This window comes from Lepidochelys kempii, chromosome 7 (genome assembly GCF_965140285.1).
Source record: "Lepidochelys kempii isolate rLepKem1 chromosome 7, rLepKem1.hap1, whole genome shotgun sequence".
Classification (NCBI taxonomy): domain Eukaryota; kingdom Metazoa; phylum Chordata; order Testudines; family Cheloniidae; genus Lepidochelys; species Lepidochelys kempii.
This window is the reverse complement of record NC_136386.1, coordinates 62,154,054-62,180,557: the sequence shown is the minus strand read 5'-3', so window position 1 is coordinate 62,180,557 and position 26,504 is coordinate 62,154,054. Positions and strand designations below refer to the sequence as shown.

The following is a 26,504-nucleotide window of genomic DNA, read 5'->3' as shown; positions in this document are numbered from 1 at the left end:
TGGCTCTTCCCACAGAGGGCTCTACTGCATGGCAGGAGTGCCACTCCCCGCAGCACACCCCAAAATGGAGAACTTTGTGGGGTAATGAAGTTTACCCTCTCCTGGACCAGATCCCAGCCCACCAAAACAACAAGGAACAATTAGGCTCCACCAAGCAGATGGACTGCTCGAGTTGGCCCCATGCCTGCCACCTCAGAGGGAAATAAGTGTGGTGGTGGCCCTGGCCCCAGACCCAAGAACACTCTGCTGGGATGGCAAGAACCCTCAACCCCAAAAATACCCCTTTTGGTGGGTGCCAGGATACAACAGCAGAGACCTTACACATACACGGGACTCTCTTCTGCAGCAACGGAGTCCAGCATAACCTCCCTCTGCAGAGGAAACAGCTCCCACAGCACTCAAACAAGAGCAGCTGAACTCTTCCCCTCCACCCATGCGAACAGTCTCTCTGGAGCCTATGACGTCTGTTTACACCATTCACAACTGGAAGGTTGCCTTTGCAACTATGAGGACCATAAACTTACAGCTAGAAGCTTAGATTCTGCAGAAGCTGACAGCACTCATCCATGAAAGAGTCTTACTCACCCAGGGAGAGTTATTGATTTTTCTAACCATGGTTGCACAGAGTCACTGACTAAAACACAAAACACCAGTCAGTTTGTTTGGTTTTTTTGTCATCAGTAGGAAGGTCATCATAAACATATTCAAACCAAGTAATAAAACCAATACAAGGCTTAGATTAGGCTAGTATGGCCCAGCTGCACCTTTCTCAAACTTTTTAGTGTACCTCTAGTTCTTCAGAGTTGAAAAATGTGTGTAACCAATCCAGAGATGTCCAAGTCCACTGAAAGCCTACAACAGTAGCTCTGAGAGGCATAAGTGGCCCCTTCCATCTCACTGAGATGTTAACTGATACCCAGAAACGATGATCTGAATGTCAATTTTGTTAACCATTTTATTAATCATTTAAAAAGGGAGGATCACAGATTTGCACAACTGGTCTCATTTGGGTGGCCTAAGTGGGTGGTGTTTGGGAGATATCGTTACCGCTTCTTTCCCTCTCCACCCCTCCCCGCCAAAAAATATCACAGTGAAGCCCAAGGAGGCTAGGAGGGCCCATGGGCATATTCAACCCCCAATCAACCCCAGCAACAACCAAAAACTCAAGGAGCCCAGCAGAGGTCAGAGAGCACTCCAGATTTGTATGTCTGCATATTCTACTGTGATCAGTCTCTCATTCCGCAAATTCATGTGGGCAGAGCTTATTTTGCAGGTGGAGAATTGTTTCTTTCTCTCCCCCCCTCCCCCCAAACACTGCCTACCATTAATTTTCACACTGAAAATGCTCATCTATACTGAAAAAGGTAAGTCCAGGACTGCAACATTGTCACTGGAACACCACAAAGCAAGCAAATAGCTCCAGGTATAACTGAAGTTAACATTACCTTCCAATATATTGAACTTCCACAAATCAAGAGAGCTGAAATGCTTTGACTGGGCTCTATACCTCATCAACATTTGCAGTCTGAAGTCAATGGGACTTGTGCTCCTAAGTCACTTAGTCACCTCTGAAAAATCCAACCATTAGGTGCCAAAATATAGGCTTCAGAGACTAGCTTTAGGTTTTTACTTTTCAAAAAAATTTGGCTGATATGTATAAAAAAAAGTGACTATAACTTCAATGTTTTCAAAATCCAAATAACTTTTCCTTGTTAACACTGAAGCAATATTGTTTTGAAGTGACAGAGGCTTTGCATCTAAGAAAAGGTTTTAATAAAAATGCAATTTTAGCTCTTGACGCTGCATACACGTATACACATGGGTTTTCCTATTGGAGGAAATGGGACTATTCATGTGAGTAAGGTTATATAACTGTTTTAAGACTCATATCCTGCAATATTTATTTTTTAATTTTTACTAAGCTATTCTTTGCAAAAAAAAATTAAGGAAGAGTGAGACACCCCACCGGTAGTGACATTAAAAAATTCCACAGCATTTAAAATTTACTGTTATAAATTTTAAACTATATTTGCAGTATGTCAGGAGCCTGGTATTGTACCCTGGTCCGTCAGTTTCCTAGATGGTGTCCCTAGCTACCACACCACAATGGCACTCCGACATTGTCCCCATCAGAGAGCCTTAGAGCTTAAGGCCTGCAGCATCACAGTAGCCACTCCCCAGGTCTCTGACTGGCTGAGCAGTCAGCATCCTCCTTGGATACCTAATGCAGAAACCAACAGGAAGAAGCAGCTGTCTGAACAACAGGCCATTGCCTGCTGGTCGCTGCCTAGACCGCCTTGCCTTTTTACCTTTGCATAACTGTACCTTGCCACCCTTGTGCTTTGCCTGACCCTGCCCAGCCCACCCTCACCTCCCTAATCCACTGACCCAGTCCCATAAAATGGCTCTACTGGCTACTGACCCCTGCAAGAACTCCCACCTGGCCCAGACTGACTCTGATACTGACTGACCTCCTGATTAACAGACCACCCGTGCACACTTGAGTTCAGCTCTAGACTGCCCCTAATCCACTCCAGCCACCAGGCATTACAGCAATAGTACAGGTTCTCAAGTTAGTTTATAAAATCTCAACCCAATTTAAAATAAAATTGGTAATCATACTGATTCCTTCTGGCTACCAGCAGTTTACAGGTGAAGATTTTTTGCACCCTAACTGGTTACTGCCCTGGAAATACCCTGGCATCTTGTAAACGTGCTCTGACTCAAAGCATCACCAATCTCAAAATTCTGCAACTGAAATCTTGTGAATTCTTCTTACAATGCACAAGGCAGAACAGAATCCATCTCACTCACCCACAGTTAGGCTAGTACTCATTTTTGCATTCCTTACACAGCACCAGCATATTATTCATGCTGAGGAGTCCCAGCGCCAAAGAGCTCAAAATTGGCATTGCAGTTAAGTTGCCAAGAAAGGGTTTTCTAAACCACTTGACTTCCAAACTCTCTCAGGAAGAAAGATTCTCTACTGCAATTTTGAGATATCAAATTAGGAAACTTTGCTTGATCAGCAGTTGATTTATACTCAAAGGATCTTAAACATAAAGGGAGGAAATCAGTCAAGAAAAAAAAAAAAAGGCAGAAAACAGTTCCTAGTTTTTCCACCACATGTTGTAGAACTGTGTTCCTGTAATATCAAGGAACAATGGGATGTATAGACAGTTGGAATCTCATAAGCATCAACAAATCCCAAATGTACTATGATGAGCAAACATTAGCCAAACAGGGGAGTTGAAAAGAACTATTTAATAAAATTAAGGCTGCTCTTGGGGGATGGGGGGAGGGGAAACCAGCTTTGTGAAACTAGACGACAGACTAAAAAAGAAACTTTATTTTGGTTACTAAGGTAGAACCTGCTGCGTTTAACATATAGAAATAATCTAGACAGAACGAACGCTTGTAAACTAGTTACATTTGCTAATGAAACAAAATTTATGCTGTCAGAGAGCAAAATAGGGAAATCCCTAAAACTTTTCAATTTATAGGGCAACTGGGATGATGCCTGGTGCCCTGCATAAAATCAGAGTTTGCAGAAAGGCTGAAGAGAAGTGAATATGAACAAAAAAAACTATTATCCAAGTTTAACTCACTGCTGTCAGTGGCAATACAAACTTCCTTTAAAACAGGAGCACATTATGACGACTTTTCTTTTTGAAGCAGCATTATTTTCAGAAGATTAAGTAAAAGGACTTCCTTATAAATTGAAGCGCCAGTGCCTGATATTCTATAGTTTCCCCCAGTCAACAAAGAGGACAATCCATCTGTGGTTGGTGGGTATGATGCAGGAGAACAAAAACTTGGCTTTCCAGGATGCAATTTCTGCTCAGCAACAGCATGTCAGTATAGGAGAAGAGTTCTTGAAGCTCTAGAACCAGACTGCAATGACAAGTGTACGGGAAAAGACACTGGCTAGATTCTAGTGGTATGAGAACTAGGGTCTTCACCATCAGCAACGAGAAGAGAAGAGTAGCAGCTCTGAAAAAAAAACACCTTCCTACCCCACATCCAAATGCTAAACTGGCTAAGAAAGTGAAGTCCAAAGAGACAGTATTATCTAGGAAGACTTACAAATGAAGCGTCAGCTCAACAGAGCTCATGCATGAAGACTTCTCTCTTACATACTGTTCTGGCAGAGTCCCTCACTGGTCCAGACTGCACCCTGGGTACGTCACACCAGGATGATAGCATATATGGAGAAGATTTCTTTCCTTCACATGAGCCCTCAAAAAAAGATGAAGAAAGGAGGATTTGTAAGAGATATTAAAGCTAAGTCTTCAAAGCTCAGGCAACCAGAGAATGCCAGAACACCTTCTTCGGACTTTTGTGATTCAGACAAGAGTTAAGAAGGGAGATCCCTTATCATATATATAAAAATAAAACCATCTTGGAGGAGAAAACCATGGGAAGTGTAGAGGACTACCTTGTTTTTTTTGGAAGATTAAACTAGGCTGCCAACTCCCTAATGCATCAGGCCGAAGCGATGACCACCAAAACCCGTAAGTGCTGGCTTCCTCTGGGCCCAGGAAGTGCTCAGCCCCCTGCTCTGCCCCCCATCCCTTCCCCCAAGACCCCACCACACCTCTTCCCACCCAGTTCAGCCCCCTCCTCCAAGAGGGCCCCATTCCCACTCCTTCCCTCTCCCCCAGAGCCTCCTGCACGCCATAAAACAACTGATTGCAGCGGGAGGTGCTGGGAGAGGGGAGAAGGTGCTGATCGGCATGGCAGCTGACTGGTGGGAGGCACGGTGGGGGGGGACAGGAGGCGGGAGTTGGCTGCTAGTGAGTGCTAAGCAGGGCTGGAGCACCCACTGAGTTGGTGCCTATGCCAAAACCACCACCGCTTTCCATGAAGAGAGATTAAGATCCGATTCAGTATCTAGAAAAGCATTAGAAAAAAGAACTGCAGGAACCAGATTAGAGGATTCATGGAGGGATACAAGGATTTTAGTGGGTTTAGGAAGAATGCCACCTCCTGGTCACAAGATTTCTCGAGAGGCCATTTACTGAACCCCTCAGAATTCTTGGCATGAAGGCCTTGAGGTAACTAGCAGTCCTCTTCTTGAGCCCACACTGATAGAGATCAAGGAAAAAGAAAAAGTTTCTCTGTCCCTATCCCTAGGGACATGAACCAGATCAAGCAGTATGTTAAAGACAGACTTCTTGTGGCAGTAGAGGAGGAATTTGTACAATCTTTGAAACTCCCTAGGATTTTAAGGACTAGTCAAGAGTCAGGCCCTGAGCATGCAGAATGTAGAGAAAAGGGTTCAGCACTGGACCTGGATTCAGGAGGCTGTCTATTATTCCCCTCCCCCCCAGCTCCAACCACCTCTCCCCAATCAAGTGGAGCAGGTCCAGGAAGTAGAGTCACTCTGCTTACCAGCACCAAGAAGCACCCTCCTCTTTTCATAAAATCATAGAATCGTGAGACTGGAAGGGACACTGAGAGGCCATCTAATCAAGTCCCCTGCACTCATGGCAGGACTAAGTATTATCTAGACCATCCCTAACAGGGGTTTGTCTAACCTGCTCTTAAAAATCTCCAGTGATGGAGATTCCACAACCCCACTAGGCTATTTATTCCCGTGCTTAATCACAGACAGTTAGGAAGTTTTTCCTAATATCCCACCTAAACCTCCCTTGCTTCAATTTAAGCCCATTGCTTCTTGTCCTATCCTCAGAGGTTAAGAACAATTTTTTCTCCCTCCTCCCTATAACACCCTTTAAGTACTTGAAAACTATCATGTTCCTCTCAATCTTCTCTTCTCCACACTAACCAAACACAAATTTTTTCAATCTTCTCTCCTAGGTCTTGTTTTCTAGACTTCTAATCATTTTTGCTGCTGTCCTCTGGACTTTCTCCAATTTGTCCACATCTTTCCTGAAATGTGGAACCCAGAACTGGACACAATACTCCAGTTGAGGCCTAACCAGTGTGGAGTAGAGTGGAAAAATTATTTCTCATGTCTCGTGGTTCTTTAAGATTTTCTGGAGGAGCAAAATGGTTTGAAAGGAAGGCCTAACATCGCTTGTTTAACCAGCTGATCATGAACACATTCCAGGCCAGAACTCCCTAGGTTTGATATCTGTTGCGGGGACTGGGGAACCGGATAGTTCTGGGGGAGATTGCAAATAGGTTACATTATAGTGACCTAGTCTGCTGATACCCACTGGAAAACTGCCCTGTAGAGTTTACATTTGCCTGGATAGATGAGCTAATGGCCATAACTATTAAATTGGCTGGACACATGAAGAGCCTTCAGAGATCCAGATTTCTCCTCTTCTTAATGCAAAAGCAGGACAGACTTACTCATGAGGCACCAGTTCTTGGTTCACGTAGGCTATCATTGATGAGTTCTCCAACTTGATCATGATTTACTGGACTGGATGGTATTTCAGAGAAACCACAGCAAGCCTGACAGCCCTAACTTCTAGTACACTGCCTCTCCCTGGGAGAACTAAACTTTCTGAACATACCCCAAGGGGGAAAATGAACATCATATCCACTGGCATCTATGTGGAGGGGAGGAAATCCTTCAACGAGGACTTGACTCAGAGAAATTGACCCATTCATTCAGGTCAGAGAGGACCTCCCTGACAGGAGGGGCTCCAGTTTGAATTCCAGGAGATCCCCAGTAGGTGAAAGACTAAACACATACCAGCTGTTGGCAGGCTGGCCACCAGGGTCACCTGTAAGGATATGCAGCTCCTGATGGATACCTCTGTAAGATTAAAAGCTGGAGTTGGTTTCAGGCCTTGGAGAGAGCTCTTTTTATCTACTACAACTCCAAAATGGGGTGAGGGAGCTTTTCGCCTGGTTCACAACAAGCCCAGAGTTTCATATGTGAGGAGGTATCCATCTGGATGCTGCCTATTTAGCACCTTTGGACACAAATCCCTGAAAGAGGCCAGACATAAGGCATTAAATAGACAGTTTGTCTGAGAGCAGCAGCAAATTACCATCACCATTTTGTTGGACACTCCAGGGGTCAGACTCCATCCTTAACTGATGTATTTAATAATTGGATCAGTAACGACAGGACTAGGCTCAGCCTCATTCCCTAGATCATTCACAAACATGAAAGTACCTTGAGAAGACCCACAGGCCTGTTTGGTCCAAGGAATTGGCAAGATGGCTCCTAGTGGAGGGTTTTGGCCACAGTGGTTCTGGTTTGACAAAGGGCAGAAGCAAGGGTAAGAAACTCCATTAAGTAGTTTGCAAGAACAACTTCGAAGACTCAGGAAATTCTAGAACAGGGGTGGCCAATCTGAGCATGAGAAGGAGCCAGAATTCACCAATGTACGTTGCCAAAGAGCCACAGTAATACATCAACAGCCCTCGCATCAGCTCTCACCCACTGGCAGCCCCACCAATCAGCGCCCCCCCACACCTCCTGATCAGCTGTTTCATGGCATGCAGGAGGCTCTGGAGCGAGGGCATGGCATGGCAGGCTCAAGGGAGGGGAAAGGAAGGGGTGTAGTCGGGTCAGGACCTGTGGCAGAGCCACGGGTTGAGCAGTGAGTACTCCCCGGCACATTGGAAAGGCACCAGTTCTTGCCTATACAAGGCATACAAGGAGTCGGTGCCTATACAAGGAGCCACACATTAATTTCTAAAGAGCTGCATGTGGCTCCAGAGCCACAGGTTGGCCACCCCTGTTCTAGAACAACCATACAGGCAACAAGAAATCCTTCCTCTTGGCACCTCTGACTCAGGAGGATCAGAGGGAAAGAAATAAATCGTATTACACCCTCTTTAAATTAAGGCTCAGGCTTGAAGTTGGTTCCTAGAACTTGTTAGTGTTAAACTTGTGCCTGACTACAAGCCAGCACAGAGAGAGAGAAATAGGCTTATTCCTCTGGAATGAGGAAGATGGAGAGGTGACTATTTGCTCTTGTTTTTAAAACTGCTGGAGTAAAGAGATTTTTGCGTCTGAAAAACTTTTATAAACAAACGTTTGGGTCACCCCTGAATATTTTTCGGCCACTGAAGGAAGAGAATATATTCTCTCCTCAGAAATACATCCAGATGGGGTTGGAACCAAGGAAGCTAGGATGTTGTCTGTTAGTTGATTGGAGTCCTGGAATATGTGGCTGAGGTTCTTCACTAGCAGAAGACATACGGAGAGTTGCCTACAGACTAACTCTATGAGTGGGGCAGGTGGTCCTGGATAATTTAATGTCAGCTATGGTAGGTCACTGTAGACAAACAGACAACAGTGGGTGTCAAACACTGCCCTAATTATGGAACAAGTACAGTGGGCAGAAGCAGGAGAGACAGCTTCCTTTCTGCCTGGCTTTCTGTTTCTGCTGTCCAGTATATCTGGAGGCCAGATGGGTAAGGTGGAGCAATTAGCAAAACCTTTAGCCAACAGGCTCCAGCTGCCTTTCCACAGGGAAGAAGCAGAGAGGGGAGGAGCCTGGAAGAGGGGGCTGGGTGCCAGAATCTTCTCTATACATTGGCTCCCTGCCTGACAGACAGAAGGAGGAACACCCAGTGTCTGCACTGGCAGAAGCAGCATCCCAGACAATTGAAATTCAACCCATGCCAAGTTATAATTTGAAAAGCAAGTAAGGTCTTCATAGGCCAGTAAAAACATTAAATAGGAGTTCAAAGTATGAAAAATTAATAAAACAGCTTGTTTTTGCAATAAGATCAATTTGTAGGGACAAAATGAAAGTGAAAAAGAAAAACCATACAAAGAATGACTCTTGGCATAAAAATCTAAGCAGAGAACTATTACTCAACTGTGGGTTTTTGTTTTTTAAAAGGCATTCAAGAGGCCTAAGAAAATATTAAAAATGAATACATATCAAACGCAATATATTGTCTCTTCTGATTCACCCAGAACACAGGAAAGCCCAATAGCTATACCTGTGCTATAGACACCCATTATCTGTCACAAACCACTGCACATCCATGTCTACACTGAGTAAGCTCTTGCAAATGATCAACCCACATGCCTTGTTTTAAAACAGCCCCTCTTTATTAGTATGTGGGGGGCGAGGGAGAGAAGGTAAGTGTAAGCGACCACACTAGTCCCAAAATAGTTATCTGTGATGCTCTTTAGACGCTCAATTCATATAGCTCTAATCACACTTTCTGCCATCCAGCCCAGAAAGCTTATTGTTGACAACCTAGGGAACATTACTAATGGAATATGTTTTGCCTATGGGCCAGGTGCATCCATCCCCTCATGCAGATGGAGAGGAGCAAAAGGATATGGAAAAATAAGTGGCTCCATTGCACATTTCTCTTCCCATACTGCTGGGGGCCCTTGGAAGCCCCTCCATGTAAGTAGTACAGTCAGAAGAACATAAGAGCTGCCATGCCAGGTCAGACCACAGTCCATTTTGCCCAGTATCCGGTCTCCAACAGTGGCCATACCACAGCTTCAGTGGGAGTGTACAGAACAGAGCAATTATGGAGCAATCCAGCTCTGTCTTCCAGTAGTCAGAGGTTGAGGGTCACCCCAAGCATGGGGCTACGTCCCTCACTATCTTAGTTAATAGTCATGTATAGACCTATCCTCCATGAATTTACCCAATTCTTTTGGGAACCCAGTTATACTTTGGCCACCACAATATCCTATGGCAATGAGTTCCACAGGCTAGCTGTGCCTTTTGTGAATAAGTACTTCCTCTTATTTGTATTAAATCTGCTGCCTCTTTATTTCATTTGGCAATGGCAGGTTTTTGTATTGTGTGAAAGGGTTAATATCACTTCTTTATACATTTTCTCCACACCATTCATGATTTTATAGAGCTCTATCATATTTCCCTTTAGTCAGTTCTTTTCTAAGCTTATCAGCCTAAATCTTTTTAGTCTGTCTTCATATGGAAGCTGTTCCACACCCTTGACCATCTTTTTCCACTACTCTGGAACTCTACAGGAAGTGGAGCTGACATTTAAACACATGGTCCCCTCTGGACTCATGCACATTTTCTATGGAAAATACATATGGTAGTTAAAACTTGCAGAAACAGCATTAACTCTACTCTGTGGTGTCTATTCCCACTGGACCAGGGAGGTAATGCACAGCTATGGTGGAGTACCAATGGACTATACCACTCCTAACATAACCCTGATACCCGAAGAAAATGGATCCAGACAGTTTCATGGAAAAGGCTAACCCAGGATCCACACAGCAGTGCTCTAACATCTCTCTGGACCCTTGGGATCTGCATGCAGCACATCTCATCTGTGAGTTCACACCCCACCCCTCCACCACCAACATTTAAAGGGAATTTGCAACTCCTGTTTTGCAACGCAAACTTCAGGAGATCCCACCGCATTATTTTGTTTATTACAGCAGCACCTAGAAGCCCCAACTGAGATCAGGCCCCCACTGTGGCGAACACTATATAAACACAATGAGACAGTACCTCACAATGGGTTCCCTCCAAGCGCCGCTGCCACCCCTCCCCCCCCCGAGGGGAATATCAAGGTCTGCATTTGTTCCCACCAGTGTGAAAGCTCAGTTTGCTTCAACCAACCTTTTGAATAGATGCATAGATTTCCATGATGTACACTCACACAGCATCTCACTTATCCACTGTGATGTGTTACTACTTGTATTAGTAAGTACAACTTGTATAAGCAAGGGTTTACAAGACCAGACTAAATGTCCATAAAACACTGAGTTCTGGAATTCAAAGATGCTATTCTAATCATCATTTCTACAGAAGGGGCAACATGAATGGTCATGACCAATCTTCTGACAAACTTTCTTTTTCTCCAGTATAAGAAATCATACTTTAGTAAGGAGTATATACTACCAGATTTAGATCAAAAAGAGGGGCCTTTAAAATATACTAGCCCTATCAAAGTCTAGCTTTCAATGCGAAAGGCCAGGTGGCTACATTCTGGTAAATCAAATTCAAGGGATAATCTTGGGACACACCCTTGTACAACCATTCTGTGAACTATTTCTACTTGCACCACATTTTTCCCTTCAGTACTAACCTGTTCACTCATGGAAAGTAAATGCAGCAGTAAGATGAATAATATAAGCCATTATTTTAAAATAAAGTCATGAAACTGGTAGTTACACACAGGATATTGCCACATTAAACTATATTGTAAGAATTCACATATCAACTATAATGGGGCCAGATCCTCAGCTACTACTTCAGCCCAGCTCTGTAATCTGAGTGGAGCTATACAGGTTTCCAGAAGCTGCTGTAAAAACTTTGAGTAAAATCTAAGCAGCATAAATTAGCAGTACGTCTTTATACCTGAATTTACTTCATATAACGAAAGCTCAATTCTTGTAACAACACTTGACATCAGAGGACTGATTTGTTGGACAAATGTTCAAAAAATCAAATTTAGAGATATATCAGTGTTTCTTAGTAGTACAATAAAGGCTAACTTTTCGAGGACTGTGACCTATTTGACCATTTGCTTGCCCTGAACGCGGAGTCACTATCCCTATATTACCAGTGGAGATTTCCTCCTGAGAACACGGATCATGAAGATCTGACGTATTAATGTGTTTTTGTTTGCTTCAAATGATTCACTTCAGTGTAGAATACTGGAATTACAGCAAGAATTCCTAAAGGTACTTGTAATGATGAAGTTCCGAGTGGTTTGCATAATTAAACCTATACAGTGTATGAATATAGCAATCATCATATGGTAAGCAATACTCCTGAATTCCTATTCCAATTCTAGGGCCTGATACGCCATGTACTTTTCATACCCATTTATTTCAGTGAGACTGCTCATGTAACTTTGCTTGAGCACCCCCATATAGTTATTTAATTAATTCTGCAGGCTCAAGCTTCTAGTCAGTGTCACTTTGCCATTAGCTCCATAGCCGAATTGCTTCTGTACAACAATGTAGGACAAGACACAGGCTAGGCTGAGAGAAGAAAGGAAAGGAAGAAATCAGTGTGAAAACTGCTAAAAGGAGGATTGATGGAGATGCCGTTTGCAGCCCCCATAATTGTCAAAAGAAATGTGTATGTTATGCAAAATCAGAATTGAGCACTATCAAAATGCATCTGAAGTTCAAAAGCCACTCTGCAATTAATCCATTAAAAAAGCCACTGAGATGAATAATTCAAGCAGAGTGGGATACCAGATGGCAGAGTAGGAAAATTTCTAGTGAAGTTTCAAAAAGCACACCACAACCTCTAAGTAAGGAATGACCAAGGGTTCCCTTTAGGTATTTTTTATGCCACTGATTCTCTCTCTCTCTCTCTCTCTCTCATCCTTTAAAATCTTGGGATGAAAACACAGGGATAAGTTTTAGAAAGAAGCTAGAGCCATTAAACACCTCTGCTGGAAGTGTAAGGCCCACCTGGTAACGAAGCAGATGTATGATGGTCAAGAGGAATAAAATCGGCTGAGGACATTCTTTAGGACACAGAGCCACAAAAGATCCCATGGTAGAAGGAAGAGGAAGCAACACATTTATCTGCCATCTTTAGTTCAGTTCCTAGAATGCATGTATTATTAACTCCAGCTCATAATAACCACAGTTCTAAGGCTGAGAATAACTAAAAAAAGTCTTTTTTTTAAAAAAGGACTTAAGACTACATTAGAAATGTATTAACAATAGATCTATTAATTAGTAGTAATATAGTTGTGAAACAAATTGTGTCTGATCCATGCATTATAGTACAAAACTATACACACGAAGTAGTGAACTGCTTGAATTTTACTGATTTTTATGCCAGGATTCTAGCAACATCCTAACATTACTTTATCAAGCTGGTGGAAGAGGTGACAAAAAGAAATCATTTCATCTCCAGAAGTGCCCAAGCGCACACACACCCTTTTTCCACATAGCTCCTCTTCCCTATCTTAAAAAACAAAACCAGGAACAACCCAAACGCTTCACAGTAGCATATACAGCAATGCAGGCATCACCTTTCAGAATGTGTTTGTCAAAGATTCATGCACAAACAGTTAAATTAATCTAAAACTATTCCAGATGATAACAAGCAACTTCATATAAAACCAAGGGAAAACTGGAGCAGTCATTTATTTGGATTTTGTTTTCACATCTAGATTTGCCTTCATTTTCCACACTTACCTGGTCTTTTTCATGGGGTAGAAGGCTTACGGGTGGGAGAGAAGCTGGGAAAGCACTGGAATATTTTGGAGTTCCTTTACTGTCCAAACTACCATAATTCACCCTATATTGAGGTCCATCCTTCAGTAACCTCCCATTATTTACAGCACGCTTGGCCCCCAGCCGTAATCTCTGCTGAAAGACAGGGTTGTTGAAAATACTTGCTAGGTCATTTTGACTTCTCAAATATTTCTCTATGTTTTTCAGAGAGGAGCCATTTGGTTCCTGAAGCCCTTCAATTGCTCTTCTCAATAGTTTATTCCAATCCACATTACGAAGCTCATTCGAGGCTCCTCTAGATCCCTTAACAGACTTAGGAAGAGTGCCAGCTTTAACAGACGAAAAACGCCCAGGATTATCTGGGTCCTTGTAGGATGCAAGGCCTTTGTTGGTAACTTTAAGAATAGAGCCATCTTGAACACTTAGTTCCAACTGTTCTGAAACAGTTTTCTTATCTAATCCATGTGAAGCGCACACAGCATGACAAATTCTTTCTTCAGATGGCCTTTGCTTTTGCTTTTTAACCTTTTGTATAGCCTCAAGAATCCACTCTGTATAAAGTGGGTTTGCAAGTTTTACCATGGTTGACCAATAATATCTTCCAGCCAAAAGTTACCCATAGAGGTTCCTCTTTATTCTTTTAACAAACCTTTCAAAGGTTATTCACAACTGTAAAACAATCAGAGAATTCCACATGCTGTTTAGAAGCTTCTCATAAATATCCTCCATCCTTCAGGAATCAGAAGAGATACAGAAACACGTGCTGATTGAAATTCCTTATTGTTTTACCAACATGGAAGTCTAGAAAGACTGTTCCTGGTGATACGGGTACATCCTTATCAAGGAAGGTAAAAGCTTTAGAGAGAAGAAAAGAAAAGAAAAGAAAAAACAGTTAGTGCTGAAACAGATACAAGTTAACAATAAATAAAATTCTGGTGTCTTTTTTTTAAGATTGGAGATGCTCCAGTAATGAAGCCTCCGTATGACCTTTAAAAACAGCACTTTATTTGCAAAATGTGTTTGAGAATTCCACACTTCCCTCCCCGTTTAGAAAGTGATCCACAGAATGCATAAATTTCTACTCATACCCAGTGTAACTGTAATTTTTAAGAGTCTCAACTCCCCAACCAATTACTTCACTGCTTAGTTCTTAAAAGGATTCAATTCAGTGAAATCTTTCCTGGTGGAACACTAGTGGTCAACAGACCTTCTTGAAGCCGAACAATGTAAAAAGTAAACACCATGCATATGCACTATGGTCTTGTAATTAATGAAGAATGAATTCCCTAACAGGTGCAACTAATCCTTTGATGAGTGCCCTTTGTCAAGCATTCCTTTCTTTTCAACAGGCTACAACAATTAAAAACTACCTGTTTTGTTTAATTAGTTTATATATAGTTTAATCACAACCACCACCAAAACATGAACACTATATGACTGATATGGTGCCCATAACAAGTATCAATGTCACAGTACGTACAGGGATAACCATACACCACTGAGCTACCATCACCTCTGGGGCTGAAAACAAGGGCCTATCTGTGCCAGCAATACCAGAGATTCTTAGGAAGGAGGAACTTTGCCAGTGGAGTGACAGGATGAGTCTGAGATAGGCATAATATAATTACATTTATAATTCCTATTTTCAGTATGAAGGCACATAGAACACTTGACTTAAATGTACCATGTGCCATTTATCTGTGGCATTTGTCTCAAAACACAAATTTCCTCCAGTTTCTTGTATTTAGTGAGTGATTACATGGCCTCCAAAGTTAGCTGAAGTTTAGAATACCATAAATAGTTTCTTGGTAAGGTGTAGACTCATTTTGTGTCAAGCTGTTAAGCAAATAAATATACCCATAAATGGAGATGAAAATATACTTCATTGTTAAGATCATTCTGTCTCATGACGTAATCTTCAAATCTTAAAAACAGGTGTTTAAAAAAAAAGTTAACCAACTACTTCTGAGGATATGCCCTATTATACACCAGCTTTAAACAACCACCACCACTTGACAGGATTAATACTTTGATAAGAGATAAATTAGAAAATAATAAATACCACCACATGGAACAGAACTCCTCAAGATTTAAACTGATTGTTCTCTTGAAAAGGAGAAGATTCTCCAATTCTCCAGAAAAATCTAAATTTAAACAAATATATGTATGTGTCAGCTGTTGAGGCAGCACACAATGACTCAGCGGCAAAGTGCAAAGCCAATATTAATATCTCATGTAAAAAAAATGGCTTTTGCAATCAAGTCTGTCTATCCAATAATAATAAGCTCACCTTGTTCTTTTAAATAAAAATATTCTTGATCTACAATAAACTGAAAATTGAGTATATGGCATACTATATTACCAGAAAATGGAATTGCAATTCCACAGGTCACACTTATCTAGCAGTTGTAATTATTCTAATCTTCTCAGAAGGTTGTAAGTAATTTTCAAGAGGAGCAAATAGGAATGTTTTGGATCTAATATTTTTCTTCTTTCTTTAAGTTTCAACTCCAGATCAGGTCTCATGAGGTACTGCCCAGTAGGATTAAATAGTGGAAGTGTGTTCAGTTACTGATGAATTTAAATGGCTCTAGACCAGAGGTTCTCAAACTGTGGTCCACGGACCACCAGTGGTCTGCGAGCTCCATTCAGGCGGATAGTTCCCTCTAAGGTGTGCATCTAGGCGGCTGCACACAAGACAATGAAGGGCCACCCACCTAATTTGTGGAGCCGTGCAGGCGTGGCTCCACAAATTAGGTGCCTAAACCCTGGAGAAGATGCACATGTAAGGTGAAGTGGTGGCCTTGGGGAGGAATAAGAGGTAGGTGGGAGGGGGCAGTGGGGTGAGAAGAGGGGGAGAGGGGAATTTGGGATATGCAAGGCTGCGGCAGCCAGAGAAAGATGTGACTTTCCAGGGCTGCGGCTGCCTGGGAGAGATGGCCATCCTCCCCAGCCTCAGCTCTGTGGCGGGGGAGACCCCCCCGCTTCCCAGCCCCAGCTTGGGGGCTGCTGCGGTGCAGGACAGAGAGACCCCTCCCCTCCTCTCCAGCTTCGTGGCGGCCGCAGCAGGCAAACCCCCCCCTCCCCCCTTCCCAGCCCCAGCTTGGGAGCTGCCATGGCAGGGAAGAGAGGGCACATTCTTTGCCTTAGAAAGGTAAGACTACTGATATTAAAATATGAATTGTGTGCTTTTGTTTGCAGAGCAAAGAACTTAAAAGTTTTTTTACATAGCACTTTTATCCAAAGTGCTTTACAATAATTAGCTAACGATAAAAACAACATTTGGAAAGAACATTAAGTGGCCGCCAAGACTCTCAGCAATTTTCAAGTGGTCCATGAAAGAAAAGTTTGAGAACCACAGCTCTAGACCTAATCAAGAGATCAGTAACTCAGATTTTAAGAATGTGTCATCCTTTAGTTTTGGTTGGGGCTTAAGTAGTTTTGGGATTACAAACACAGAAATTCAACAGTTGGCCAGAATAAAAAGACATTCCAAATAAAAAAAAAAAATACAGGATTTGGATGTTGCACTGATTCCTACATTGAAGCTTGTTGATCTAAACAGACTGGCTAGTGAAAAGACAGCCCCACCCATTCACAGTTTAATTCAAGTCCACACTAGTACACAAGCTACATTACCTATTACTGTTTGAAAACTGTTCTGCACATTTGAGAACAGTTTTCAGACTGCTGTAGCTAGAAGTGTTTAAATATAAATTGATATTCCACTGTGGACAGGGTGAAGTTTAAGATAGAATGTCTACTCACGGGACCCATGCTCTGGTTAACTACACGACGAAGATTCTAATACTGTTTCATTTTGGAACCAAGTAGTACGTGGATGAAAGTTGTGGGTGAAGACCATTTCAGACATAGCTACAATGCTCAAACAGGGAGAGAGCTTTAGGGTGAAAACAGCCCACACTTTAATTTTTGAGCATTTCTGAACCCTGGAAACTGTTAAAAAAAAAAAAAAAACACCACACCCACCACAACTAAATATACTTTAGAAGTCACACTAACACCATTTTATAGGGCTTGCCCATATCCTGTAATAAAATCTTGAGGGAATTCCTTGCAGAGGCAAGAGATTCCTATACAGCTACATTTTAAAAAAAAAAAAAAAAAAAGCGTTATTGAGTTGTGTGGCTCTACCATGGATTTTCCACGGGGATAAAGGTCAATGCCTTAATTAAGCCCTCAAAACCATAATTACTGAGTCATACAAATTTGCCACATTTTAAATTTACTCAAGTTTATACTATTACGTTAATGTCATATGAACTACCATATCATTTCCATTAAATTCCAAACCACACAGTGTAGGTTCTGTTCTAACCTCCGAGGATACTGATGAAGCATATCAATATAAATACTGTAACCTGTGGGTTACAGGAATTTTTATTAGCCAATGGCTGTGGCAGAGGCGTATGCAAGCAAGAGGCTACTGCTAAGCATAACTGTACACTTACCTGTTTACTTTAAATTCCCTCTGTGTCACACAACCTCCTGCATGCTAGCACCTACTAAATCAACACTGGTGGAGTGTATCACCAGAAGTACAGGAGAATTTCCACTGCATATGACAAGGTTTACTCAATGGAGAAGCAAGACCTCTACAATGTACTTGCTCCAGAGGTTCAGCAGAGCCTGAGTTTGTTAAGCTTCAAGGCCACAGTGCAATACTTGTGCGGTCAGGCTTTTGAATGACTTTTTTAAAAAGTTAACAAATAATGGGTCTGTTATTCTGTTGTTTTGTCACGGCGTGTATTTAATTAGACAAAGCACACAGCAATGGGCACCAAAAAGGTCTATTGTAAATGAAATACTTAATAGCAAACATTCTCCCCCAGAACATAGCCCAGTTCAGTGCTTTTGTGTCTGGCTTGCCTTACGTTGTAGAACTTTTAACTTTTTTTTTTTAATTCAGAAAAACAAACTTTTTCGGAAATCAGAAACATTGGTAGCAGTTATTAAACCAAGTCTAAGACAACCAAAAATCAGATATAGTCTTTCAGATTCAATTCCCCAGTACATACTCAGCAAAATATATGACTCCAAGAGTATTTTCAATATTAAAACAAGTGAATACTGTAAGACTGAAAACAAAGCTATGACTGATAATTTTGCGAACAATGCTTATCTAGCACTGCTAAAGTCACACACATTTAAAACTCAAAACTGCAATTATTTGGCCTAAAGTTTGTTGGCAACTTCATTTTATTATGTATAATAGTGTTCTTTACTACAAACTTCTTGGTGTCCACATTAATGTTCCAGAAAAAATTCATCATCATTAAGCAATATTCTATTAAGACTTTCATAAGCTCCAACAAAGCAAGGATTAGTTTCACCACCATAATCTTGGAGGGACCAGTTCCAAGTCTCTTGGTGGCAGGCATTAACTTAGTGGGTTTAGCTGCCTCACACTGTGTATTATGGTTTCAGTTTCTCAAATGCTTAATTATACCTTGTTTTGAAAGTAATAGCAACTTTGATTACTTTTAAAATGTAGTATTTTAGCAGCCAAGTGGTTAGGAGTCATTAATCCTTTGGATATATTTTGCGAACATATAGACATTAATATTGAACATGCAGATACAGGAGCTCTGGAAAGCACATTATCTTACTCTGCAGTCCAAGAAAAAGACATCTCTGTTCAATGATTGGCCTGTGTTTAAAATCATAAACTAGGCTAGATCCAAAATAGTTGCAAAATCATAACAAATTTTAGAATGAAGCTAAGTATCCGAGCTGTAAAAACAAATCTACTGTAGGGCTACAGCTAATTAAAGAATACCTTGACTGAACATGTCATTCTTGAGTGTAGTCACTAATCCTATAATCCTGTAATGATGACATCTTTCTTTAGTCCAAACTAGTATCTGGATCATTCAGAAATAATTCTAGTTTCAGAAAACAAACTGTTTGCTTAAATGGAAAGATGTTTTAATTTTGCTGTTCTTTTTAATAAGAAAAACAACAAGCTTTTCACACAAAGATCTGAAAAAAAAAAAAAGCTCAAAGTCATCCTCAGTTGCTTTAAATATTATGCACAAATAAAAGTTTTTAAAATATGATTTTAACAGAATAGATGGGGGGGGAGTCGAGAAAACACAGAAAAGACAGTTGTGCAACCTGCTGGTGACCTATGAAGTACCATTTCATTCAGCTCCTTCCTACTTGCTCTGTTCATAGACAGCAGGAGCAGGCCAGCTCTCTGCTGCAGCATCAGGGTCATGTAAGGATTGCAGCAGGAGTGGAGAAAAGAGAAAACTGCCACTGCATTAAACAAACTCTCTTGGCCACACTCCTTTCATCCAGCTCATTATTTAGAATTATGCAGCCCATCAATTCTAATTCTTCCCTACTATTCCCTCAACTAAAGATTCAAGACATAAGTTTCCATCTCAAAATAAATACAGCTACAAAAGAAAAATCAAACAGGGGGATTCCCAGTTCATAAGACACTCTTTAAACTAAAATTATTCAGATCATGAAGCCAGTGATTTCTTTTCTCTTCACATTGTATATACCTTTAATTATGACAAGTGAATGAACTGGTACTTGTATAAACCTTACTTAACTGTAAAGAGAGAGGCATTAGCAACTTTAACTGCAAGAAACAGATCAAGGGGCTATTTAATTTCTTGGAGAGCAGCATGTGTAAATCAGGATCTGATGAAGTGTTTGTATGCTGCAATACCCCACAAACCAGCATAACTGCACATATTAAAACAGCAACAACATGACAGAAACAAGTACCAGGAGCAGCAAGCAGCACCACCACCACAAAACTAAATGTTGACCCTTCCCACCTTCCCCCTTGCATATTTTTAAAGCACTGAATGTGCTACTACTATGACAGTGATTTCAAGTCATCAGCGACTGGAAGGAGGGAATATTTTGACTCCTTGGTTAATCTGGGGTGGATGCTTTTGTTGGAGATATATTTTTGAGGGACTGGAAGTAATTTAAAGGGAAAGTTTTTTTGCAGGGGACAGGGGGGAAGAGATTTGTAATTCTCAGTGAGAGAAGTGGCAAGTTTTGGTTGGGGAGGTATTTTAAACTAAGTGTTTTCAAGGTGGAATTTTTGAGGTTGCAAGTTTATTTTGAAATGTGCATTATATTTTTGCCACCTGGGGTGGGGAGGATGTATTGGCAAATCTCAGTTATCACAGGGGGATGCTTTAGTGGGAAGGGGGATGAAGGGTGCAATTTTATTTTAATTTTTAAATCCTCGCCCCCTCCCTCCCCCCATTTTAATGCACAAACGTTCTGCACGTTTTATCTAGCAGGGCTGCAGGACCGAGTGGGTGGGGAGGGCAGCATCACTGTGCAGCTGTCCCCACATGAGGCGGTGCCTGTGTATGTGTGACATACCCTCCCCTCCCCTGGGGGCGGATGCTGTGGGGACAGAGCTCCCCTCCCCCTCTCAGGGTACCACTCACCTCTGCTGGGATCAGGACTGGGAGGGGGAGGAGCAACCTCCAGGTGCTGCTGCTGCTGCTCCCCCTGCTGCTGCTAGGCTGAGGCAGCTGCCGCCACTGCTGCTGCGGCTGGCTCCCCCCCGCCCCAGCTGCTGGGCTCCCCCTGCTGCTGGGCTCACCTAAGCCGCCGCCATTTTGTTTCACCCTGTTGTAGTTAACGTGAATCCGACATGACACTGATTACAGCCCAATGGAGTCTCATTAAAACCTTACCTACCCCCTCCCCCCCCAGCCTCGCGCGCCCCGCCCACCGCCGCCCAACATTGGGCCGCGCCGCACCAAGCTCATTGGCCGCTCCTCGCTGTCCATCACCAACCCGCAAGAGCGTCGCACCGCGCCCAGCAGCCACCCAGGCTCCCCATTGGAAGGTGGGGCGTGCCAATCACGGGACACGCCCCTTCACTCCCAAGGAACCCCGCCTACCTGTCAAGGGGGAAGCACTGTGAGCAACCATTGGCCGTTGCCGCCGCCAAACACTCGCCGGGACCCGGCTAGCCCCGGCCCAGCCTTGAACTCTACCGATTGGCAGCCGATTACTAGTTGGGGCGAGTAATCTCGCAGCCTTGCCCTACTATTGGCTGCTGCACCCGTCAATCTCGCCTTCTTCCCACCCCATTCCCACAGTCACCGCCTACTCCTGAAGTTTGTTCGAGAGGTGAGCGCTGGCAAGCGACAGCCGCTGCTGAGCTAATACTTCAGGGCGGGCTCGCGACACACACTAATACACAGCGTTAAATATTGAGCTTCATGCGCGTGCCGCGGATCTTCCCACTCGTACGGGCGGGCGAGATAGACCCTGCGTGTTCTCTCAGCACAACCCTCCCGAGGTGCCTGGCACTAGCAGCGGCATAGCGCGCACAGACGCAGCCCGCACCACGGAATGTAGGGGGTGAGGGGCACAATGACTCCCAGCTCCAACGCCACATGCAGGTCCCTGCAAGTTTCCCCACGCAAAGCACAAGGACTTCCCTGTCATCCCTTCTGCTAAGGAACAATTACAACCTACCCGTACAGGGTGGGCGCATGCAACACACAAAAAGCCAGCCGCCCCCTGCCTTCCCTCCCCCACCCAACCCAGCCGTCCCTTCCTCTGCAATATACACAGGGACGCTGCAATGCTTTACCGAGCATAAGTGTCTACAAACACGTGCATCAGCCTCCAATGCAAAAAGAAAAAAAAAAGTACCCAGCTTACTGACAAGCCCCTTGCACAGAGAGAGAGGAGGGAAAGGGGGTTATTACGGTAAATTGCAGCCTGTCACCTAATGCAAAACAAAACCCACCGCATTCTCCCTGTTATTCCCCCCCCCCACCCCCACATAAACTCCTCTGAGTCTAACCTCTGGTGCAGGTTTCCCCCCTTTGCTTGCAATGACCTCCTTTCTCTGGCTGTGTGTGTTTCTGCAGCAGCGGTTCCTGCGGAATGTGCTGCCCCTGAAACGCGATCGCGGCTTCTCTCTCTCTCTCTCTCTCTCTCTCCTGGCTGCAACCAGAGCCAGGAACACAACAACAACACAACCTCCCCCTCACACATACTCAGTGAGGAAACGCAGCCAGGAGAGACAGACAAGGGGGTGGGGGGAGGTTGAGAGAATCCCAAGTTAACGGATTGATTGCATCAGTTACCTTCTCTAAACTCCTTTACAAAAGGAATAAAAGAATAATATATAGAGAATACCTTGTCTCCCCTCCTCCTCTGTGGGGCTCGTCTTCTTACACTTACACACACACACACACACACAAAGAGGGGTGGGGGAGAGATCAGACACACAAAAATGGGTTGCAACCGTTCACATCAGGATGTGGAGAAGCAAAGGGAAAACATTAGAACAAATAATGACTATTATTATTTTTTTTTAAAACCCACCCTAAACCTCAAGCCTTCCTGATGCTAAATGGAGGCAAATTGGAGGACTGGTGCTAAAACACAGAACCTGATAACAGCTAATTGAAAGGTTAATCTACATAGGCTCTGACAGATGAGGTCCCTCCCCACTTTTCTGTCTGCTGCTGGAAAGTAGGAAATTGAGCTTTTTCAAAAACAGGAGAAAAAAATTGAGGAAGGTTGGAGGGGTTGTTTGTTTCTGATTATAAGTGCAAGTCTGGTTAGGTCTGGGTTACATGCCAGGCATTAGGGGGGTGAGGTTTGGGGTGTTTTGGTTGCGGTGGATGGTGGAACATGGTTATCATAGATATCTTTGGTGATTTTAAAGCATTCTGCAGGGCTCTCAAGCTGCTGAGATCATTTGAATGAGGGAAAATATATAGAGAGAGAGATTTTAAATGTTTAAATAAAAAAAAAACACCCAGAGAGACTGTAAAATCCTTCATCATAAAATGCTTTAAAATTGCTTCAATCCATAATGAGGGAGTCTCCTGCACCCTACTTTCCCCACTCTGGGCAGGTCTGTGTTAGAGGCAATCAAAATTACCAATGGGACAGAAAAAGGATGAGCAATTTCTGAATATTTCCCTCCCTTCAAATCTGATGTTTATCTGGTGAGATTAGTATAAGGACTTATTTTAGGAGACAGGGTGTCCTGATTTCAATGTGTATTGGGGTTATGGGAGGGCTACACTTGTGTTGTTCCCACCCCCATTTTCATGCTGCAGTCTTGAGTGACATTGGCAAGAGCCAGACATCAGGTCAAAGCTTTCATACCTTCAGATGTTTGCTCAGCTATGGTTAGCAAACATCACACTTCACCATAGTCTAACATAATAGAATGTTACCTGCTGTGGTAGTATGTGATAGGGTGAATGGTAACTTACTCCAGCATCTTTTCAAAAATATCTTCCCTGTTTCAGATACCCAGTTTGGGACTTGATCCTGCAAACACACACATGCTTAATGTTACTCACATGAGTAGGCCCACTAACTTCGCTTTCCACACACTGTAGATGAAATGCTGCCCGCAGGTGTTCCTCTGTAACCACAGACCCTCAAAGTTTTGTGAAGTTCAGCTCTGGCTCTGTACCTGTACCCCAGAGGAAAAAAGAAAAGAATGATCTCTTCCTTCAGAGTATGGATAGAAAATTACCTGTTCCAATAAATCAAGAAGGTCTTTCCCAGGGAGTAGATGCTCTCTGTAGATCAGCAGGGGATCTAGACTTCCATACTAATGCTAAATATTAAGGTTTATTACAACTATTTCAGCAAGTCAGTTGTTTCAGATTGTGTATAAGACAGCTACGTTGTGATGTTTTAGAACCCTGTAAAATTGAGTGGGCTATTTACAAAAAGCCACTTGGTGAAAATTTTATTTCAGTCTATATCTATGGAAAAACATCTGTTTTTATCTGCCCAAGTGAAGTATTACAAACACATGGTGGGAAATTGTATTTTGATCTAGCATTTGTTGGAGAATCTTGCTTTCAGCATCTACCACATTCGTGTAATATACAGGATTTGGTGATGCTTTAAAAATAGTTTTAAAATTATTGGGAAATTTTTAAATCATGAAAAGGGGCTGTAGCATGGCCTCACATTTGGAACACTGTTCGGAATGTTGTGTCAACATTTCTATTGTAAACCCCTTTTTACAGGACGTTTGCAACTTGGTTGGTGGTAAAAGAGAAAAAATCTCGAGACTGAAACTTGTCATGACACATCTCAGTCCAGGAAACAAAACTCTGGGGAAAACTTGACAATGTATTTGGCCATTTTGGATTTAAGAGTGTACTAAAGACATAAAAAACAGGACTGCTATTGTTTTCAGATATTCCTCCTTCACCCCCCTTACCACACCCCAATTCTTTTCTATCTAGAAGGGCTTCTCTGAAAGGAAATTTTTCAGAATTCTAGACCATTAAATGTTCTGTTCTAGTTTTTTAGCACTTGAAAAGAAGGAGCATTCAAAACTATTTTATAAAAATATCCATGTCCAGGAATATTTAATTGGGCGAAAGTTCCTAAAGGAGTCAGATTTATGAACTTGAGGATGGTTCACATGATTCGTAAGTGTTGGAAGGTTTGGGGCCCAACTTAGTACGTGTTTGCTGTACTGTTATTTTGCACATAATTTTTCCCACTCAGATGTATTTTAGTCTGTGAGCTAAATATGGGATCCCTATGTTGTATTATATTTGATCTAATCAAAGCAAACCATATCTTAATTAAAAACAATTTTTTTAAATTGATATATATAAATTCCAAGGACATTAAGAATGTGACAGAAGCCAGTAAAAGTAATAGTAAAGAAATGTTTTCTCCCATCTAACTGTGGGGGATTTACATTCCTACAACTACTATTTGCAGTGTTGTTGTTGCTGTGTTGGCCCCAGGATATGAGATAGACAAGGTAGGTGGGGTCATATCTTTTATTGGATCAGCTTCTGTTGGTGAAAGAGACAAGCTTTTGAGCTCCACAGAGTAGAAGAGCTTGAAAGCTTGTCTCTTTCACTAACAGAAGTTGCTCCAATAAAAGATAGTACACTATCCCCCTCTTGTCTCTTAACACTAATGAGCTACAATCCCAAATAGTGCCCCTAAGCATTGAGAGATGTCTAGACACCTCAGGGAGAAATGTACTATATTATTCCCCCTACTTACCAGAGAGCCTCTAATAAATACTATCCAAGATCAAAAGCATACTATTGCACCTGCATCTATAAGGAAATGTTATGGTTCAATTCACCGTACTGTGTCAATTTCCTTCCCTTAATTATGATAATCCTAATACTTTTGTTTTTCTGTCGGAAAATATAGGTAAAACTTTACATTTGTCCCATTAGACACATTTGTTTACACATATCTACATGTTTTATGTACCGTATGTCTTTAGGGTTAGTGCAGAAATCCAGACACACTGCCCACGTTGGGGACACACGCCAATGCAAACAAAGATGTAGCCAGGGCCTGATTTTTAGAAGTGCTGAGCATTCTCAGGGGCCACATACTTTAGTTGGAGCTGTGGATGCTCAGCATGTCTGACAATCAAGCCCTTCAGGCTGAAATATTATCCTTGTAACCACAGAGTTATAGACATTTGATCTCAGAGCTTCATCTGAAGCACTACAATACTTGTGTTCAGACCTGTGTGTGAAGCATATGTTGGGGATTATACAATAATAATAAATTAGGGCCTGATCCTGCAATCTATGTAGGGGCTACTCCTTGAAGTCAGTGGGGCTACTCCTGTGTGTAAAGTTATTCCCATATGTAAGTAGGATCAGGGCCTTAATCAGTGGTGTAACTCCATTAAGATCAGTAGGGTTACACCAGGATGGATTCATGCAACAGGGCTCAGGGAACCAGAGAAACAAGATGAAGCTGAAGTTTCAACCTTCACTTTAAACCTCTTTACTTTATTTGTGTCAAACAAACAAACATCAGCTAAAGGCTAACAAATTAGCAACAGTTCTGACATGTGAGGTCTCTATCAGCTAAATACACATGCTGCCAATTTGCAAAAGGCATGTCCTTCACCGAGTGTGTTTCTCTTCTGTGGAGTCATTATTGTCCATTATTTTTATATGAATTTAGAAAAAAAAATGCGGGGGAGGTTTTGTCATTTTAACAATAGACCTCCATTTAGCTCTTCTGGAGCTGTTAAGGGGTGAAATCTAGACCCCACTGAAGTAAATGGCAAAAGTCCCATTGACTTAAATTCAGCCACATCACCCAAGACTTATTGTGTAATGACCATACATATACACATATCAGCAAATTCCACCTGAAACTCTCCTGTCCCTGACTCAGACCGTTGGCTGTAGTGACCTTGGGGATAAAGCTAGCTATAAGAGCTCAGTAAGTTACCTCTCTGTCCAGGGGTCTTGTAAGTGTAAGTGTCTCCATGGATCTGTCAGATACACAGATTCTGTAGCTACATCTCATCTTCTGGTCTGCTTCACTGCCCGAGCTCAACAGCTAGGCTGTGTCTCTCACTGTGGCTTTGAGCCCCGAAATAGATTTC

The 26,504-nt window shown here is 42.4% G+C and overlaps 1 protein-coding gene across 8 annotated transcripts in view; it reads right to left on the bottom strand.

Annotated features, from left to right (window-relative positions):
* Positions 1-22,306, bottom strand: part of KAT6B (lysine acetyltransferase 6B) — a 188,342-nt gene extending 166,036 nt beyond the window's left edge. For 3 of the 8 annotated variants that reach the window (XM_073353170.2, XM_073353171.2, XM_073353173.2), the window contains exons 1-2: positions 20,551-20,812; positions 13,061-13,954 (exon numbers count right to left, since the gene is read on the bottom strand). In XM_073353170.2, coding sequence (XP_073209271.2) covers positions 13,061-13,681 — 621 coding nt within the window. In that variant the 5' untranslated portion in view covers positions 13,682-13,954; positions 20,551-20,812. Of the gene's footprint in view, positions 1-13,060; positions 13,955-18,899; positions 19,103-20,550; positions 20,813-20,868; positions 20,984-21,012; positions 21,322-21,929 lie in introns of those variants that run through there. The other 5 variants (XM_073353164.2, XM_073353165.2, XM_073353167.2 and 2 more) reach the window with 5 other exon arrangements.
* Positions 22,307-26,504: the final 4,198 nt, after the last annotated feature.